Here is a 20,464-nt window from a genome sequence, read left to right as displayed (position 1 = left end):
TTGGATGAGAATATGGAGACTTAGAAGGTGACTTCCCAGGGTTATTCATCTCAGCAATAGTAAAGCTGTGATTCAGACCTCTGTAGTATTGAATTCTCCTATCAGTTCTGGGAGTTTCCTCACCAGTTTTCTTGCATGTGGATATTTAATCACACTGGCCACAAGTAAATTTATTTTTGCATCTTTCTACCCAGTCATCACTGCCCTTATTTCAGCTCTGTGTTTTGTGGCGTTGGCTAGAAATGGCAGAACAATGGGAAAATGAAGCAGTGAAACTAGGCATCCTGTCTTGTTAATGCTCTTAATGGAAAAACCATTCTTGTTGATTTAAATTTTTAGAATTCTGTTACGGAGGTAAGCTTTCATTCCTAGTTTTCTGAGTTTTTCAATAATCAGGAACATGTGTTGAATTTTATGAAATGCCATCTTGCCATTTATTGAGTTTGTTCTATGGATCCTCCTAGTTTTAATCCAGATTCATAACTGAGAAATGAAATAACTATAAAATGCAGTTCAGTTGGTGTTTTTCTTTTCCCAGCCATATCTGAGCTTGTTTTCAAAATGACACGTGGGCGGTAGAGGCAGAAAGTATGTGTGTATGTGTGTGTGTTTTAATTATGGGTTTGAACATTTTCCCTGTCCAGATTTTGAGTTTGTACTGGGTAAAAGAAAAGATTATATGGGGGTAGTTTTGAGATATTTTCTTTAAAACAACTTGTAAAGATATCATTTGGTTATAATTCAAGATTTCATTATATTTAATTAGTTTAGATTCACGTTGACAGAATTATAAGTGAAACAGGTAAAGACTCATTCCAATTACACGTTGCACAAATCTTTACATATTGCTGGCATTCATTAAATTATTCTTACTAGTTATAATAGTTGAGTTGCAACCCACAGTACTTGCATTCGACTTGGTACAGCTTTTGATTGTTTTCGTACATGACTCTCATTAGCTACCCATATTAGAGAAAGAATCTATGGTATTTTTTTTTAATGTGGCTAAGTCAGCAGAAGGATTATGATTTTGATGTTTACTGATATTCCATATTGAGTACTTCTGCCTAAGAAATGGCTTAGGGAAATGGTGCTTTTTCATATATTTATCATGGGACTTACAAGAAATGAAGGTCAACATATGTATGGAAAGAAGAGCCAGACTAAGATTTTTTGTGTTTGTTTTACAGAAGAAAAACACTATTTTAATTTTGTTCTTAAAAAAACAAGACTGCATTTTAATGACTGGAACTGATGGAATTGACTTGAGGTATGAGCTGATGAGAAAGGGAGAGCGGAGAGCATGGGTGAAGGCAGTGATCGGGAAGAGAAAATCATGTCATGCTTGTACAACCTCACACAGTCGGGATTACTCAACAAGTCAATTATAAGATGATACAGTGAGACCGGTGGGGTTGCTTTTGTCTTTCTTTGTTGTTATTGTTTTTCTCCCAAGAGGAGCCCAATATTTGAGTGTGTACAGCCAGGAAGATGTATCTCGAAGAATGGAATGGTATGATTATTAAGATAGTTACGTAGAATACTTAGGCTTTACTGCTTGCACAATGGAATCTGAGATAAAATTTACCAAGCTGCTCTGTATGTCTAGTTTTCAAACATAAAATGGAATAATTAAGTGATTCTCAAATCTCAAACCAAATCCAAATGAGAAAAATACACTGTGCTGGACCACACTGAAGACAAACCTTATTATTCCTAAATTTAACTTCTTATCAAACATCATCAACCACCACCACAGAAGTGTTAGGGTGGGCCCACAATAATTTAGAAAGCATTTTAAATTACTAAATATTATGACTTATTTTTTTTTAAGATTTTTATTTTTTATTTTTTTTATTTACCAGAGAGAGAGGGAGAGAGAGCAAGCACAGGCAGACAGAATGGCAGGCAGAGGCAGAGGGAGAAGCAGGCTCCCCGCCGAGCAAGGAGCCCGATGTGGGACTCGATCCCAGGACGCTGGGATCATGACCTGAGCCGAAGGCAGCTGCTTAACCAACTGAGCCACCCAGGCGTCCCATGACTTATTTTAGAAAGGTTTTTTTTTTTGAAGTTTAGTCCTTAACTGTAATCTCTCAGCATAACTGGATCCTGAAAAAAAAAAGTATTCTCTCTACATCTGCTAATGTCACACTTTCCAAACATGTCTACTCTAAATCTTCAAAAAGATAGAAACTGCTTGCAGAAAACTTCTGATTCCCATTGGCTTGATAGCAGTTCAGTGTTAATGAGTTGAAGAATACATCACCATCGTCTGTATCCGTTATCTGTTCATGAAATGATACCACGTATTAAGCAACCACAATAGCTCAATGGCATGTAATAAACATTTCTTTTTGCCCACAAGTCTACAGGTTGTCAGAATGCCCCTGCTGACCTTGACAGGCTCGATCTGGCAGTTTGTCTCAGCGCTTGGCGAGAGTTTGGTCATGTATTTGGAGGTCTGCTGGCTAATGGCTTATCTGGAATGGCCTTGGCTGGGGTGACTCAGTTTGGTTCCCCGTAGTCTTGGAGCTTTCATTAGGTTAGCCTGGGCTTTGTGGTAGTAGCATGGATTCAAAAGAGAGAGCATGGAAGCATACAAGGCTTTCTGAGGTCTTGACTTGGCAATGGTTCATAACACTTCTACCACATTCTTTAGACCAACACAGGTCATGAACCCCACAACCCAGATCTGAAGCCTGGGGAAATCGATTTTTTTTTAAAGATTATTTATTTATTTGACAGAGAGAGAGAGAGATGACAAGTAGGCAGAGAGGCGGGCAGGGGGTGGGGGAAGCAGGCTCCCTGCTGAGCAGAAAACCTGATGCGGGGCTCCATCCCAGGACCCTGAGATCATGACCTGAGCGGAAAGCAGAGGCCTTAACCCACTGAGCCACCCAGGCGCCCCAGGGAAATAGGTTCTTGATGAGAGTAGCTGCAAATCCCATTAAAAAGATTCGGCTAGAAGTTGGGATAGACAATCAAGGTCACTTTTGCAATCAGTCTACCACATCCCCTTTCATCTTTTTCCAACCAAATTAGCCAGATTTCTGTTCTTGGGTTGACTGTCTTATAGGCAGCCTAGTAAGAAAGGGATCCTGGATCTCAGCACCCACTGAAATGGGCAATGCAGGCGACCTGTTACATACAAATGTCTCTCTCAGAGAGAGGCCCTATGGGTATTTCTGCCTGTGGTTCATCATCTAACTTTATCTGCTTTGTTATCAAGAAGAAAAAGGAAATCATGTCAGAAAATCTGTTTTTATGTAAAGAGAGAAATCTATTATAGCTAAGTAAAATTTGAAGTGTTTAACAGGAAAAAACTGAATGTTGCAGTTTGATTTTCTGTAATCTTGAATAGCACAGATGTTTGAATCCAATGCCATACATTGTTATGTTTTCAGCCTGATTTGTAAAAATCTGAGCTCTAAGCGTAGACAAAAAATGTAGAGGTAGAGTTTCAGACCATCAGAGTACCTTGATTGCCCAGTTTTCCCTGTGTTTCTCCTTCTCCTCCCCACCAATGAGCTCACTGCTTTGGTACAATGTCCACTTGGGAAGGGATGAGGGTGATTCCTGTGAATGTACCTAATGATCTGAGAACAAATCCTTCTTCATGATTATATGTGGGATAGCTTGGTATTCATAACATGTAGCACCATGCCTTATGTGGGCTCGATATTCAAAAAGTTATTTATTGAATTTAAGTACGGGAATGTTGATCCCCCCCCACAACACCCTTTCTGTCTTTTGTTTTTCAGAATTACTTGCTCGACTTTTTGGTGGAACCCTCCAGGACTCCAAGGACAGGCAGGAGTATGTCTCCTTCGTAGAGGTCCCAGACTCCTATAATGGTCCTCGGCTGCAATTTCCTCTCACTTTTACTGATATTGATTTACTTGTTGAGGCCTTCAAGCAACAACAGGCAAGTGGATGCAGATACTGCCCTGATTCTTGTACATAGCATGTGCTCAGTGACTATCTGGTGAATGAATGAATGAAAATACTATAGCTGAAATGCATTCCCTTGGGGGAAAAGTTTCATAGTAAGTGAGAGCTACCCTCTGCTTTGCTTAACCTATTAAATAGAAGTCTCCTCAGATGCACAGAAACTTCCTGTCTATCTATAGGCTTACAGCATTTCCTTTTTCTTTTTCTGAGATGTAATTCACATCTCATAAAATTCATCATTTTCAAGTGAGTGATTTAAGGGTGGGGGGATGGGTGAAATGGGTGAAAGAGAGTGGGAGATCCAGGCTTCCAGTTACAGAACGAGTAAGTCATCAGGATAAAAGGCTTCCAGTTACAGAACGAGTAAGTCATCAGGATAAAATTGCAATAGGGAATATAGCCGATAGTACTATAATAGAGTTCTATGGTGACAGATGGGAGCTGGACTTGCGTGAACATAGCATAACGTATAGACTTGTTGAATCACTGTGTTGGACCCCTCAAACTAATGCAACACTGTGTGTCGTCAATTCTCTGATGAAAAATAAATAAATAAGAATGTGTACAATTCAGTGGTTTTTAGTACATTCACTAAATTGTGCAACCATCACCAGTATCTAATTCCAAAAACACTTTCACCACCCCAGAAAGAAATTCCATACTCATTACCATTCCCTCCTCCCTCACCCCTGGCAACTATGATTCTACTTTGTTTCTATGGATTTGTCTGTTTTGGACATTTCAAACAAATGGAATTATATAATATGTAGCCTCTTGTGTCTGGCTTTTTCAATTAGCATAATGTTTTTAGGGTACATTCATGCCATAGCATGTTTCATTGTTGCTTTATTGCTCTGTCTGACTAATATTCTGTTTTATGGATATACCACATTTTGTTTATTTATTTGTCAGTAGATGGACATTTGGATTTTTTTCTATCTTTTGGGTATCATGAACAATGGTTTTATGAACATTCACTTACAGGTTTTTGGATGAATGTGTCCTCAGTTCTCTTGAGTATATACACCTAGGAATGAAACTGCTGGGTCGTATGGTAACTCTGTTTAACTTTTTGAGGAAGGGCTAAACTGTTTTCCACAGTGGTGTGCCGCTTTACCTTCCCACTGGCAATGCATGAGGGTTCTAATTTTATCACATTTTTTTGCCAACACTTCTTGGTTGCTTTTGTTTATTCTTTTTAATTGTGTTTTTATTATAGCCGTCCTAGTTGCATGTGAACTGATACCTCATATTGGTTTTGACTTGCATTTCCCTAATGACTGAAGATGTTGAACATCTTTCCATGTTTACTAGGCATTTATACACATTCTTTGGAGAAATGTCTATTCAGATGCTTTGCCCATTTTGAAATCAGGTTATTTGTTTTTATATTATTGAGTTCTTTATATATTCTTGATTCAAATCTCTTACCAGATATTTGATTTTTTAAAAAATATTTATTTATTTATTTGAGAGAGAGAAGATGTGGGGGGGAGAGGGACAGAGGGAGAGGGTGAGAGAGAGAGACAGAATCTCAAGCAGACCCACAGCTGAGCAAAGAGCCCAATGTGGGGTTCCATCCCACAACCCTGAGATCATGATCTGAGCTGAAACCAAGAGTTGGATGCTTAATCAACTGAGTCACCCAGGCACCCCACAGATATATGATCTGAAATTTTTTTCATTCTGTAGGTCATTTTGTCACTTTCTTGATAACATCCTTTGAGTAACAAAATTTCTAATTTTGATGAAGTTCAATGTATCTATTTTTTCCTTTGGTTGCTTATGCTTTTGTGTTATATCTAAGAATCCATTGCCAAATCCAAGGTCATGAAGATTTACCCCTTATGTTTCCTTTTAAGAATTTTATAGTTTTAGCTCTTACATTTATTTCCATGAACTATTTTCAGTTATTTTCTGTATATGGTATGAGGTAGGGGTCTACATTTATTCTTCGCATGTGGATATGCAGTTGTTCTAGTACCTTCTGTTGAAGAGTTCATTCTTACCCCATTGAATGGTCTTGATACCCTTGTTGAAAACTAATAAATCACAGATGTATTGATTTATGTCTGGACTCCCAATTCTATTCATTTGTGTATGTGTTTCTTCTTATGCTAATACCACATTGTCTTAATTACTATAGCTTTATAGTTAGGTTTTGAAATCAGGAAGTATGAATCCTTCAAATAAGTTCTTCTTTTTGAATACTGTTTTGGCATTTGGGTTCCCTTTCCATGAATTTCAGGATTGACATCTCCATTTCTGTTAAAAAAACAAAACAAACAAACAAACAAAAACAACAAAAAAACAAACAAGGGGCGCCTGGGTGGCTCAGTGGGTTAAGCCGCTGCCTTCGGCTCAGGTCATGATCTCAGAGTCCTGGGATCGAGCCCCGCATCGGGCTCTCTGCTCAGCAGGGAGCCTGCTTCCTCCTCTCTTTCTGCCTGCCTCTCTGCCTGCTTGTGATCTCTCTGTCAAATAAATAAATAAAATCTTAAAAAAAAAAAAAAAAAAAAACTTTTGTTAGGGATTGCATTGAATCTGTAGATCACTTTGGACAGTATTACCATCTTGACAATATTGTTTTCCAATTCATAAACACAGGATGACTTTCCATTTATTTAGGTCTTCTTTGATTTCTTTTAGCAATGTTTTCTAATTTTCAGTGCACAATTCTTTTACTATTTTAAATTATTCCTTGGTATTTTATCCTCTTGATTACTATTGTAAATGGGATTGCTTTCTTAATTCCCTTCTGAATTATTTAGTGTTGGTGTATAAAAGGACACTAGATTTTTGTGGGCTGAGTTTTTACTCTGCCACTTTGCTTTGCTAAGTTCATTTATTAGCTCTAGTAGTAGTGTGTGTGTGTATTTTGAGATGATCTATATACAGGATCATGTCATCTGGGAATAGAGATAGTTTTACTTTTTCCTTTTTGATTTAGATGACTTTTATTTCTTTTTCTTGCCTAGTTGCTCTGGCTAGAACTTCCACTACAATTTTGAATAGCAGTAGTGAGGGCAAGCATGCTTGTCTTGTTCTTGATCTTAGTGGGAAAGCTTTCAATCTTTCACCATTGAGTTTGACATTAGTTGTGGGTTTTTCATAAATGCCGTTCATCATGTTGAGGAAGTCTTCTCCCATTCTTAGTTTTCTGAGTGGCTTTGTCATGTAAAGGTGTTAGATGTTGTCAAATATTTTTTCTCCACCAATTGAGATGATCCTGTGTTTTTTTCCTTCATTCTATTAATGTATATATACACTGATTAATTTTTTGTGTGTGTTGAACCATCTTGTATTCTTGCAATAAATTCCACTGGGTCATGGTCTATGCTTCTTTTAAAATTTTATTGGATTTTGTTTGCTGGTATTTTGTTGAAGTTTTTTTTTTTCATTTTATTCATAAGGGATTTGATATATATGTTCTTGTGGTGTCTTTGTCTGACTTTGGTATTAGAGTAATATTGGCCTTATAAAATGAGTTAGGAATTGTTCCCTCCTCTTTAATTTTTTTGGAAGAGTTTAAGAAGGATTGGTGTTAATTCTTTAAATGTTCGGTAGAGTTCACCAGTGAAGCTCCCTGTCTTGGACTTTTTCTTGTTAGGAGGTTTTTGACTACTGATTCAATCTCTACTTGTCCTAGATCTGTTCAGATTTTCTATTTCATCTTGAATCAGTTTTGGGAATTTGTATGTTTCCAGGAATTTGTCCATTTCATCTAAGTTATCTAATTTGTTAGTGTGTAATTAGTCATAGAATTCTCTTAAAATTCTTTTTATTTCTTTAAGGTTGGTGGTAATGTCCCCACTTTTAGTTCTGATTATAGTTATTTACATTCTTTCTTTGTTTTTCTTTGTCAGTCTAGTTAAAGGTTTGTCAATTTTGTTAATATTTTCAAAGAACACACTCTGAGTTTTGTTGAGCCTCTCTATTATTTTTCTGTTGTCTATTTCATTTATCCAAACTCTAACCTTTTTTTTTTTTTTTCCTCTGCTAGCTTTTGGCTTAGTTTGTTCTTTTTCTAGTTCCTTCATGTCAAGTTAGGTTTTCACTTGAGACCTTCTTCTTCTTCTTCTTCTTCTTTTTTTTTAAGGTTTTATTTATTTATTTAACAGGGAGAGAGATCACAAGTAGGCAGAGAGGCAGGCGGGTAGGCAGGGAGCAGGCACCCCGCCTAGCAGAGAGCCTGATGCGGGGCTTGATCCCAGGACCCTGAGATCATGACCTGAGCTGAAGGCAGAGACTCAACACATTGAGCCACCCAGGCACCCCAGAGATCTTTCTTTTTTTTAATGTAGGCATTTGCAATTATATATTTCTCTCTGAGCATTGCTTTTGATGCCTCCCATATATTTTGGTATGTAACATTTTCATTTTTGTTCATCTCAAAGTAGTTTCTAATTTCCTTTGTGATTTCTTCTCTGACCTATTGATTGTTTGCGTATGTTGTTTGATTTCTACATATTTGTGACTTTTTCAGTTTTCCTTCTGTTATTGATTTCAAGCTTCATTCCATTGTGATCAGAGAAGAAACTTTGCATGATTCCAATCTTTTTAAATTTATTAAGGCTTGCTTTGGGGCCTAATATCCAGTCTATCCTGGAGAATGTTCCATGTGCTCTTGTTAAAAAAATGTGTAGCCTGATGTTATTGGGTGGAGTGTTCTATAGATGTATGCTTGGTCTAGTTGTTTGTGAGGCCGCTGAAATCTCTGTTCTTTTAGCTTGTGTTCAGTTAGTATTTGGTGGAGATTTCCTTGAACACCAGGAGCCCAAGAGAAAGAATGAGAGAAAGAACATGGTAGAGAGACAGAAGCAAAGAAAAGCAAAGACAAGCCTAGTCTTTGCAGATAGGCTCTGTGTTGGTACACTTCTTCACTGCCTAGCTATGCTGTTTACAAACCTATTTTACCCTTTACTCTCTGCTTGCACTAAGGATTTTTAAGTTATCTTTTTCTTGATTCAGCCTTTGCTTGGTTGCTCTGAACTTTGTTTTCCAAAGTTTTGTGAGAGTTGATTTTGACTGTTTGTTTGTTTGTTTGTTTGTTTTTTGCTTGAGTTTTCAGTGCTTCTGTGGAGGGATAGGACCTATGAGCTACCTATTCCATTATTTTCTCTGACATTATGCCAAAACCCTCATTCTCAGGTTTGGACCCTAAGGGCATACCCTAGGAGTAAGAGTGAACTATAAGTATAATGTCTCTGTGGGGACTGAAGCAAAGCTTGGAATCATCTAATTCCTGAAATTAAATTGAGGTTTTTCTAGATAGCTGGAGTTCCTAGCCACCTGCCAAATGAAAAAGTAAATCCTCTCTAGAAAGAAATTGGCCTCAAATTATTTCTTCAAATTGTCATATACAAGATCCAGAACTCAATACCATATTAACCAGGCATAGGAAGATGCAAGATTCATGACAGAAAACTGAGGCAAACAACAAACAACAGAAACAGACCGATATTATCAAACTCAGAGTTTAAGATAAATATGGTAAATATGTTCAAAGAGAGAAAAGATATGACAAAAATCCAAGGAGTATAACAGAAAAGATCAGTAATTTTGACTTTATATAAAAGAGAAAAATATGTTGTTAAGGGAAACCTAGAAGGTTCAACATAGAGTTACAGTGTGCTCCCATCTATAAAAAAATTAAGTATTATATACATTTTTTGATTTTTAAAAACTAAGACAAAATTCACATAACATAAAATAGAACATTTTAACCATTTAAAAGTGTACAGTTGAACAGTTTTTAGTATATTCAAAATGTTGTGCAATGAACACCACTATCTAATTCCAGAAGATTTCATCACCCCAAAACAAAACCCTGTACATCAAGCAGTCACTCCCCATTGCCCCTTCTCCCTAGCCCCTGGCAACCACTAATTTGCCTTTTCTTTCTATAAATTTGCCTAATTTGGACATTTCATATAAATAGAATCATATGTGACCTCTTATGTCTGCCTTCACTTGGCAAAATGTATTCAAGATTCATCCATGTTTTAGCATATCTCAGTATATCATTACTACTTTTAGTTGAATAACATTCCTTTGTAGGAATATACTCTATATACTTATAGAATAGAATATATATATTAATATCACATATTCATATGTGGTTATATTAATTTTATATGCTTGCAAATGCGTAGAATATGTCTCAGAAAGATAATGAAGGCACTCTTAACAGTGATTGTTTCTGGGGACAGGGACTGAGGTCTGGGGAAGAAAGAAAATTGCTTTTCAGTTATACTCCTTTTTACTATTTAACTTTTTATTTCAACTTAAAAAATGAGATTTTTCTTCATTTAAAAACTCGTTATTTGATATGAAGAAATATCCTTTAAAAGTAGTATATTCCTCCCTCATTGCCTTTGAAAGAATATGAATATTTTATTTCAATTGCTATTTACTCTGACCAGCTCTATAAATGTAGAAACCAACTTAACTTTTTTGAGTATTTAATATTGCAACTGTAGGGGCGCCTGGGTGGCTCAGTGGGTTAAAGCCTCTGCCTTCGGTTCGGGTCATGATTCCAGGATCCTGGAATCAAGGCCCGCGTCGGGCTCTCTGCTCGGCAAGGGGCCTGCTTCCCTTCCTCTCTCTCTGCCTGCCTCTCTGCCTGCTTGTGATCTCTGTCTGTCGAATAAATAAATAAAATCTTTAAAAAATAAAATAAAATATTGCTATTGTAAACACAATTATAATGCTATTGAAAGACAGCATTATAAGCAAATACTGACATTAGCCACATCATTTTAGCCTATTAATAAAGGAACCGGGGCACCCCGCTGGCTCAGTCAGTGGAGCGTGCAACTCTTGATCTCCGGATTGTGAGTTTGAGCCCCATGCTGGATGTAGAGATTACTTAAAAAAATAATAATAATAAAGTGAAAGAAAAGGAAAGAAAAAGGACTGAGAAAAACCATTTTATTTATTTTTTTTTGAAAAACCATTTTAATAATAGGAATTTTTTGTTGTAATATGTTCTTAGTGATTTTTTTTTTTAAAGATTTTATTTATTTATTTGACAGAGAGAAATCACAAGTAAGCAGAGAGGCAGGCAGAGAGAGAGGAGGAAGCAGGCTCCCCGCTGAGCAGAAAGCCCGATGCGGGGCTCGAACCCAGGACCTGGGATCATGACCCGAGCCAAAGGCAGCGGCTCAACCCACTGAGCCACCCAGGCGCCCTAGTGATTTTTTTTTTAACTTACAAAACAAAACTGCCCTTTCAGACACCAGTTACTCTAATTAGTGCTACAAATGGACCAGAAAATCTGCAGTGGCAAGTTCAGGTAACACTGAAGCCAGTCTTGGGAATCAGTAGACTAAATGTGCAAAGTGAAATAAGTCATTGTATTAAGGTATTTTACCTGTTCCTTTAAAATGGGGCTAAAGGAAAAGTTCACATTCAAGATTTGACTCAAGTTGTGGATTGAATGGATTTAAAATGCTTTTGTAGGAAAATCTTTAGCAGTTCATTAGGTCTTGGGGAGTCAGGAAATATGGGTCTCTCCATTCATCGACATCCATCTTTCCTCCTAATTCTCACATTGCTTTCAAATCCTGATTCCTGTCCTTCAAGTATACTTTTTTTTTTTTTAAAGATTTATTTATTTGGGATGCCTGGGTGGCTCAGTTGGTTAAGCCGCTGCCTTCAGCTCAGGTCATGATCCCAGCGTTCTGGGATCGAGTCCCACATCGGGCTCCTTGCTCAGCGGGAGCCTGCTTCTCCATCTGCCTCTGCCTGACGCTCTGTCTACCTGTGCTCACTCTGACAAATAAATAAATAAAATCTTTTAAAAAAAAAAGATTTATTTATTTGACAGACAGAGAAGACAAGTAGGCAGAGAGGCAGGCAGAGAGAGAGGAAGGGAAGCAGGCTCCCTGCTGAGCAGAGAGCCAGAGGCGGGGCTCATTCCCAGGACCCTGGGATCATGACCTGAGCCAAAGGCAGAGGCTTTAACCCACTGAGCCACCCAGGCGCCCCTTTAACAAGTATACTTAATCAGGGGCACCTAGGTGGCTCAGTCAGTTAAGTGCCTTACTCTTGATTTCTGCTCAGGTCATGATCTCAGTGTCATGGGATTGAGTCCTACATTGGGCTCCCTGCTGGGTATGGAGCCTGCTTAAAGATTCTCTCTCTCCCACCAGAGAGGGAGGCAAACCATAAGAGACTCTTAATCTCAGGAAACAAACTGAAGGTTACTGGAGGAGAGGCTGGTAGAAGGGTGCGGGGACTGGGTGATAGACATTGGGGAAGGTATGTGCTATGGTGAGTGCTGTGAATTGTGTAAGACGGATGAATCACAGACCTGTACCCTTGAAACAAATAATACGTTATATGTTAGTTAAAAAAGCTTCTCTCTCTCCCTTTCCCTCTGCCCCTCCCCCTGCTCTCTCTCTCAAAAAAAAAAATGTAGATTTAATCGTGAAAATTCTCTAAACTTAAATCATGTTTTTGGGTCTGGGATAGGAAATAGTTTTGTCATTTTAATAGCTATGCAAATAAAAATTTTAAGATACCATGAGACCAGATTTTTCCAAAGGAGCAAAGGATTCCATCTGTTCTGAAACCCATACCCAAAGCAGTATCTGAACAGTATGTAGAAATGATCCTTCTCAGCCTTTAATAATCTAAACCAGTGGTGTCCAATAGAAATAAAATCTATTATATTTGTATAATTTATATAATTATTATATATATTATTATATATCATATATAAATTATTTATATAATTTATATGTGGGAGTAAAGATTACTAAAATAAGTAAACTTTTAAAAATGTTAAAAAAGGAAAATAACTTTAATACTTTATTTAATCTAACAGATGAAATTATTATCATTTTGACATGTAGTCCATGTTAAAGTTTTTTTTTTTTTTAAAGATTTTATTTATTTATTTGACAGAGAGAGATCACAAGTAGACGGAGAGGCAGGCAGAGAGAGAGAGAGAGAGGGAAGCAGGCTTCCTGCTGAGCAGAGAGCCCGATGTGGGACTCGATCCCAGGACCCTGAGATCATGACCTGAGCCGAAGGCAGCGGCTTAACCCACTGAGCCACCCAGGCGCCCCATGTTAAAGTTTTTAATGAGACTTTTTACTTTTTTATTTTTTCACACACCGAGTCTTTGAAAACGAGTATGTATTTGGCTCTCATGGCACATCTCGATTTCGGCTAGCCCCTTTCAAGTCGTGGGAACAGTCCTGACCCATGAAGTGGTGTTAGCATCTGTTACATTTGCATCGGCTCTGTTTCTTTGGGAATTATGTATTTGGCATATCTTATACTTTTTAAAAAAGAGAGACTAACACACTGGATTTAAAACAAACAAACAAAAGCCCAGCAGAGAAAGCGGAGTAAATCTGTCCAAACAATGATGTCGTCATCATTGTAACTGGAGGAGGGCAACGGAATAGTCATAATAGGAGGTGATGCAAATGGTTTATTTGGGTTTGGAATAGGTTGTATATTTAGACTAGTATATAAATGCACTTGCTGTTCTGTATACGCTCACGTCTGTACACCCAGCATTGAGCCACCTGGGATTCTTGGCTCAGGGGTTCCTTGGGGCTGCTCGGGCTGCCTTGGGAGATCTGTGAAGCCAGCGCCACCACGTGGTTGCCACTCCAGGTGGCAGGATGTCCCAAACAAATGCAAAGGAGCCCCGCTTCCACAGTCGCTCTCTCCCTCTCTCTTTCTCCTGTCCTTCCTTCTCTTCTATGGATTTATTTTTGTCTGCCTGTTTCCCTGGAGCAAGGCAGTCTCCTTTTCTTCCCTGTCATGTCTCCTGGGCTCTAAGGACCCAGAACCATCGAGACGTTCTGTGAATGGGCCATGTCAGTTAAGAACAGGAAAGTATAAATGCCCTAGGAACCATTCATTCATTCTGTTTACAGATCTCTAGTGAGGGCTTCCTGTATGCCAGGCACAGTGCTAGAATAATCTATCTGAGACTCATTTAGAGATTATCCTGTAATACAGCTTCCTGAAATGGGCTCGTATGCTCCCCTCTTACAGCTTTCTACCCTGTCCTGCCTTTCTTATTAGTTCACTGTATGCATTTCCTCCGCCCCGTCCACAGATTCTTCACGCGCATTATGTCCTAGAGGTGCTCTTTGAAACAAAGAGAGTCCTGAAGCAAATGCCGAACTTCACTCAAGTCAAAACTTCTCCCACCAAAGAGATAACAATCTGTGGTAAGTTTTGGAGTGGAGCTGCTGAATTAATATTTAGGAACGTCTTGGTTCTACCTCATTTACTTAGCTTGAAAACTGTGTAAATTGGACTGTATTAAGGGAGAAGTGTTAATATAGAGCGATCTATCATGATAATACTGTTCCCCATCTTGTCTTTGTTTTGCATACCAGCTGGCAGGAATTAATTATGTGAGAAATTGAAGAACTCATAGCTTTTTATAAAGGCAGGCAGCATTTTAATATGGAAAACCACCCATGGGTGGCATAAACGTTCTCTGCCCTCCGTCTAGCCCTCATTATCTTCATTCTGTGTTCCTTTTCCTAGGTGGGCCTCATGCATGCCACTGATGCTGGCCGGCGAAAAGCCCAAGGCTGGGTGGAGATTAAATTCTTCTCTGCCCTTGGCTGCCGTTTTAGATTTTTCCAACTGTCGCTGCAGCTTTTAGAAGAGTGGGAATGTCCCAGAAATCTGTTCCTTGTTCTTCTAAATAACAAGACTTGAGATTTTGTTATCGTATAGGCCAGCCTGGCAGGATATTGCTTCCAGAAACAGTACACAGTGAAATTCAACACAGTTGGTGTTCAGCAGGCTTGCAACTGTCTGAGAATGGGGTGCGTGGAAGGAATAGCGATTCCCTTAACTTCTAATTAGGCCCTTAGGTTACAAAACAGTGATTGTGATTTTCCAAATCAATTTTAGCCTGTGTTTCTTTTCCGCTGGCAGGTAGAAGTGGGTTTGACAATCTAGTCAAACTGTCTGCCTCGCTAGCGCCTCGTAGCGGTGGTAGGGACTCGACGCATTGGTACCGGGTACGGGGCACGTGCCCAGACTCCGGCTTCTGACTCACCTTCACGAGTTCGATTCCAACCGAATGGGCCACCGCACCTCTGCCTGACAGATGATGCATCTCAGCGGGGGTGGGGGGGGGCTTTTATCCAAGGCCTGACGGGCTCTTACTTTTCACAAGCTTTAAGACTTGGGGGGGGCATGAAGCTCAGGGAGCTGTGCCCACCCACAGAGCCCGTGGAGCCAGGGCTAGATACAGTAAGCCAAACAGAGACTGAGATCGGCTCCCACATGTTTCCAGTATACCTGGAGTTTCCATTGTAGATTTATCTTTGGGTGAAAAGATCTAGAAGAAGACATGAATTAGAGGGCGAGGGAGTCCTGACATTATACAGTGTAAGATCCAAGTGGTTCTTACTGAGACCAGACTATCACTTGTTCTTGTGGATGAAATTGAGGCCCAGAGAGGAAAAGGAAAATGTACTGCCTTCCCTACATTCTTTCCTCTCTCTCTCTCTCTTTCTTTTTTCTTTTTTCTAAAGATTTTGTTTTTCAGTAATCTCTATACTCAATGTGGGACTTGAACTTACAACCCTGAGACCAAGAGTCCCATGCTCTACCGACAGTCAGCCAGACACTGCTCTTTCCCTGCATTTCTATGCGGTGACTCTCCCCATCCCCCACCCCTCACCCCCAGGCTCACTCAGCTAATTAGTAGCAGGGTCAGAGTCAGAAATCAGGTCCTTTGCATCTGGGGTTAGGCCAGCCCCATATCTGCTACTCTCTCAACTCCCATCACGCATCTCTCAGACTGATGTTTCATTTTCCATTACGAGAGAAAGACTAGGGAATGAATTGATTGGACAGTTCATTTACTTAAAGATCTCCATATCTTGGTCACTTATTTCCAGACATTTTTCCATGTAGCACCATTGCTAGAGGGAAAAGCCAAGGCCAATAGGTTCCCTTAGCAGAGAAATTATTATCGTTGGTCTTTATAGCCTCATTAAACTTAGATAAATTTGGTCATCATTTAAAAGTCAAAATTGGGGCTATATTTTCAAAAACATCTGTTTAAGATAGTACTAGAAGAGGAAGAGAAAGTGTGATGAAATTTTACCTTTATTTTAATTTCCACATGCATTCTTTTAAATGAACATCTCAACCTGCTACGTAGTTCTCAACATGCATGCAACATAGAAGGTGTTTTAGTTTCTAGTTATGTTATAAAAGATAACTAATTCTGCACTCATGTTTTTGTTTGCAGTGGAAATAGCTCTCTGTGGCTATCTTTCTGTGATACATCAAGTTTTATCTATTGCAGTCCATCTAGAAGTTAAAAATATCTATGTAGCTCAATTCCTAATATGCTGAAACCAATTCATTTTTTAGCATGCCAGCTGCAACAATTTTGTCTGCCCAAATCCTTGAAAGACAAGTCACCCTGAGGAAAATTAGGAAAATAAAATAATCCAAAATATATAAAGTCCTTCCATTTTTATTTCCTTAGATTTGGAGTAGGATCATATGAAAGCAGTGAGATTTAAGTATACAATAGCGTTGATATGCTCTTACTATTATAGTTGTTTTATAAATTAAGTGCTGGTGACATAGGACTTTTATTATTCTCATAATCAGAGTCTTTTGTTGTGTATATTTGGTTAATTTTGGTTGTGGGATTTCAAGCAAACTGGGGAAAGATTTCTATATTAAATTCTATCTGGTAATCGAGTTGAATACAAGGAAAAAATTAATGATCAGGGCCTATGAAACACAGATATTTTACCTAGAAATAGTTATCCAAATAGGGCTTTTGATTAATATATTCACTCTTAATTTTTAACTAATGGCTTCATATATTCATATGGTTTCCCTTCATTAGCTGAGTTCCATAAAGCCATGCTTGCATTTTTACTTCCTATAACTGTCTCATCAAAACAATGTCAACTCATAATTTTTAAATTTTTAGATATTGTTGCTAGAGCATCTTCTCTAATATGTGGCTTTAATAATATTTTTAAAAGATTTTATTTATTTATTTGACAGAGAAAGCAAGTAGGCAGAGAGGCAGGCAGAGAGAGAGGAGGAAGGAGGCTCCCTGCTGAGCAGAGAGCTCGATCCCAGATGCCGGGCTCCATCCCAGGACCCTGGGATCATGACCGGAGCCAAAGGCAGAGGCTTTAACCCACTGAGCCACCCAGATGCCCCTAATATGTGGCTTTAAATGCATGGCTTTAAAAAGCTGTGCATTTAGCAATTAAATTTATTTATCGAGTGTCTGTCATGCATCAGGTACTAGGAGAGGCACTGAGGACTTAATGCGAACTGACAGATATTATTGCGGGTCTCCTCCAGATTATAGCATAAACAATACCGAATAATTGCTAAGAGCTTGAGTTTGGAGTGAGATAAAGTTGGGTTTGAATTCCAGCTCTGATACCTGGTAGCTGGGTAATTTTGCATCAGTTAACTACTCTGAGCCTCCTTTGTAACCTCAGAATGATGAAAATAATACCCATCTCATAGAGCTGTTGTAAGGATTGAATAGGAGAATTTATGTAAACTCTTAATGCAGCGCTTGGCCCTAGAGGAAGCTGAGCACTGCGTAAAAGGTAGGAGCCAACAGGTAATTGGAACATCAGATGCTGTCCGACATCAGATGCCGTCTGTCGTAGGAAAGGGGACAAAAAGAGAGCTATGAAAACAAACTGTTGCATCAGTACCATCACAGGGTAAAACCCCAATGCGCTGAGAATACTTGGGAGTATATCGACAGCATGTCAGTTTCAAAGTTCTGTAAGGGACTGGGTGTTTTCTTGTTTCCTGCTGAATAGTGATTTTTTCATTTGCACTCCAGGTGATTTGCATGGGAAACTGGATGATCTTTTTTTGATCTTCTATAAGGTAAATAATTATTTTGCTATATAGTGGCGTTTTTGTTGGGGCGGGGAAGGGCAGTCCTAGGGGAGATAACAATGTTGGCTTTACTAGGGATATAGACAAATACAGATGTATGTAACAGTTTTTTTTCCTAAGAAGCCAAAATATTTGTAGAGGGATATCTTTTGCCTTTGTGACACATATTTAAACAAAAAATCTTTAAAAAATTTAATCTGCGTCTTTGTTCAGTATTACTGTTATCTATATATCCTCTGGGACTTGCCCCTGATTGCATTTATAGCCTTTATCACTTCATAGATGTCTCGGTGATGCAGGATGGGGAGGGGAGCAATCTGTTTAGCTTTTATTTTGTTGGGAAGTGAGCATGTCACATACCAGTCTTCTCTTCTGAAGCACACTAATTATGCAGGAAGGGAGTGCCACACTCAGTAAATTCTGAATTGCTCTCTTCTTTACCCTGATTCACCATCGCTGAGCTCAGTGGTATGACTCCTCTTCATTTGTTGGGTTTGGGTTGTGGAGGCCCCAACAGAGGGCACAGAGCAGCCTGGCTGGTGTGGGGTTTCTCTGCATCTCTGCAATGGAATTTGTTTCTGATCCAGCAGTGACAACCTGAATATTTGCTTTCGGGACAACTGATCCTGAGGTGACCCCTGCCTTCATCTCTTGATGTCTCTTGTTGAATAACTGGGCACAGCATAGGTGTCTCAGGTGGTGGAAAGAAAATATATTCTGATTATTGGGATGGCCAATCATTTCTATTCTTTGGAGACTGTGAGAGCTTAAGTGAGCCATGTAACCTCTATGAAACTCAATTTTTTTTTTGGCTGTAATATTCTTGAGTTTTCGCCCCACAAAAGGTGGTCTTATGGATAAAATAACAAATATCCAAAAGCATTTTTTAAAGTAATAAATTATAACAGAAATGTGAGATTTTAATTTCATTCATTTGGAGTGGAAGCTTAGAAGGGAATGGAGTGGGCCAGACCGGGAGCAGATGAATGGAGCTGGCACCATAGGACCTCAGTGGAGATGGCAGGAGATCTAAGGAAGGATCCAGAGCCTGGTAGCTGGAGAACAGGAGCAGAGGAAGTAGGAGGCTGCCCTGGAAGTTAGGTTGGTGCCAGGAAGTCCAGCGGAAGTTTTTCTGGTAGGGAGCCAATGGTGCTAGTAAGAGAGCAGTTCCTGAGGTCAAGCACAGACTCCAAGCTGGGTAGGGAAGAAAGAGAACTCAGGATGGGCCAGTCAACTAGGAGAAATGGGAGGCCAGGACTGGCATGCTTTCTGAGTGAGGGAGCAGACGGGCTGAGGTAAGGGCCTTGGGAAGCAGGAAGTGTGCGAAGTTGTCAGGGAAGAGTCATAGGAGATGAGTGTGTCCAAGATGGAGTCCAGATTGGAGATGAGGGGGTCGAGGATGTGGAAAGCAGGTTGTGTTAAGTGAATCTGCCACAGGACCGTGAGGTGAGGAGCAGGGGAAGGAAGGCTAGTCAGAGGTCGTGGGCAGGAAAGGAGGAGGGGCTTTTAGCGGAGGCTGGCAAAGTGCTGGTTTTTTAGTGGCTCTGAGGAGCCTGTGAACCGCCCCCAGCTCCTGACCCTAAGGTATCCATCCTGTGAGGGAATGAGTCCCGTCCTTCGAGGAGTCCAGCAACCTTCTTAGGGGAGGCCCATACTTCCGAGGGAAGTCTTCTGAATGAGTTGAAGGCAGAAGAGAGTTTATTTACCATAAAATGGGGATTCCACTGGCCAAATTGGAAAGCTGTGGGAGCAGTGGGAGAACGGACTGGTGAGAGGAAACTAAGGAGTTACACAGTTCAGGGAGCGAGATTTGTTTACCTCAGCTCATGGCACCATATAAAATGTTCCGAAGTTCAGTTCAGCTGCTGTTGGCAGTCAGAGGAAGGAAGAGGGGGCAGGAGGAGGTGGGGGACAACCACAAGAGAAAATCCAGCCATTATGTTTTTAGAGGTTTGGGGAGATATATAAAAAGGAAAATAGTTGAGTAAATTAGATGGGAGAAATGGCTTCTGAGGCATTTAGAATTGCAAATTTCTTGAGAGGTAGTTGAAGAGATTAAGATGTGATGGGGGAAAGGACTTGGGAGTAGACAGATGAGAAACGAGAATTGCAACATGTTTCTTTAATTCTATCGGCAGAGCAGTATGGAACATTTTAAAACTGGAAAGTGCTAACGTAAAGACTGAACAGGAGGAGGTGGGTGGTAAGAGATACCATAAAAAGAATGAAAGGTGAAAATATAGCATTCACATGAAAGCAAGAAGTATTTTGAGAGTTAACCAACGACAGCGTTCCAGAGTGCGGACTGAGAGCCCAGCAGTAGAAGAGTAGGGCACCCTCGTTTGGGAGGGATTTGGGGAGAGGGAGGTGAGAGGGATGTTTGGGAAACATGAATTCGAGTTTTGACATGCGCGAGCGAGAAGCAGCTAAAATGCATCTTGGATGTGGGATAAAGCACGCACACCAAAATCTTGAAATTGCCTGGTTTGAAAGGGGAAACTGAGGGACGAGCCACTGATGACAACGGGGTTCCACTCTAAGAAGCTGAAAAGGTGCTGTCTTTAATGGTGTCTAAGAAGGGGAGAAGGACCTGGTGGGCCTGTGATGA

The 20,464-nt window shown here is 39.6% G+C and overlaps 1 protein-coding gene across 4 annotated transcripts in view; it reads left to right on the top strand.

The window, feature by feature from the left end:
• Positions 1 to 20,464, top strand: part of PPEF1 (protein phosphatase with EF-hand domain 1) — a 134,318-nt gene that overhangs the window by 60,535 nt on the left and 53,319 nt on the right. For all 4 annotated transcript variants that reach the window (XM_047716630.1, XM_047716631.1, XM_047716628.1 and 1 more), the window contains 3 exons: positions 3,762 to 3,925; positions 14,039 to 14,153; positions 17,798 to 17,844. In XM_047716630.1, coding sequence (XP_047572586.1) covers positions 3,762 to 3,925; positions 14,039 to 14,153; positions 17,798 to 17,844 — 326 coding nt within the window. The remainder of the gene's footprint in view (positions 1 to 3,761; positions 3,926 to 14,038; positions 14,154 to 17,797; positions 17,845 to 20,464) is intronic.

This window comes from Lutra lutra, chromosome X (assembly GCF_902655055.1).
Source record: "Lutra lutra chromosome X, mLutLut1.2, whole genome shotgun sequence".
Taxonomy (NCBI): Eukaryota; Metazoa; Chordata; class Mammalia; order Carnivora; family Mustelidae; genus Lutra; species Lutra lutra.
The sequence above is the reverse complement of the archived record's forward strand: the minus strand, read 5'-3'. Positions and strand labels throughout refer to the sequence as shown.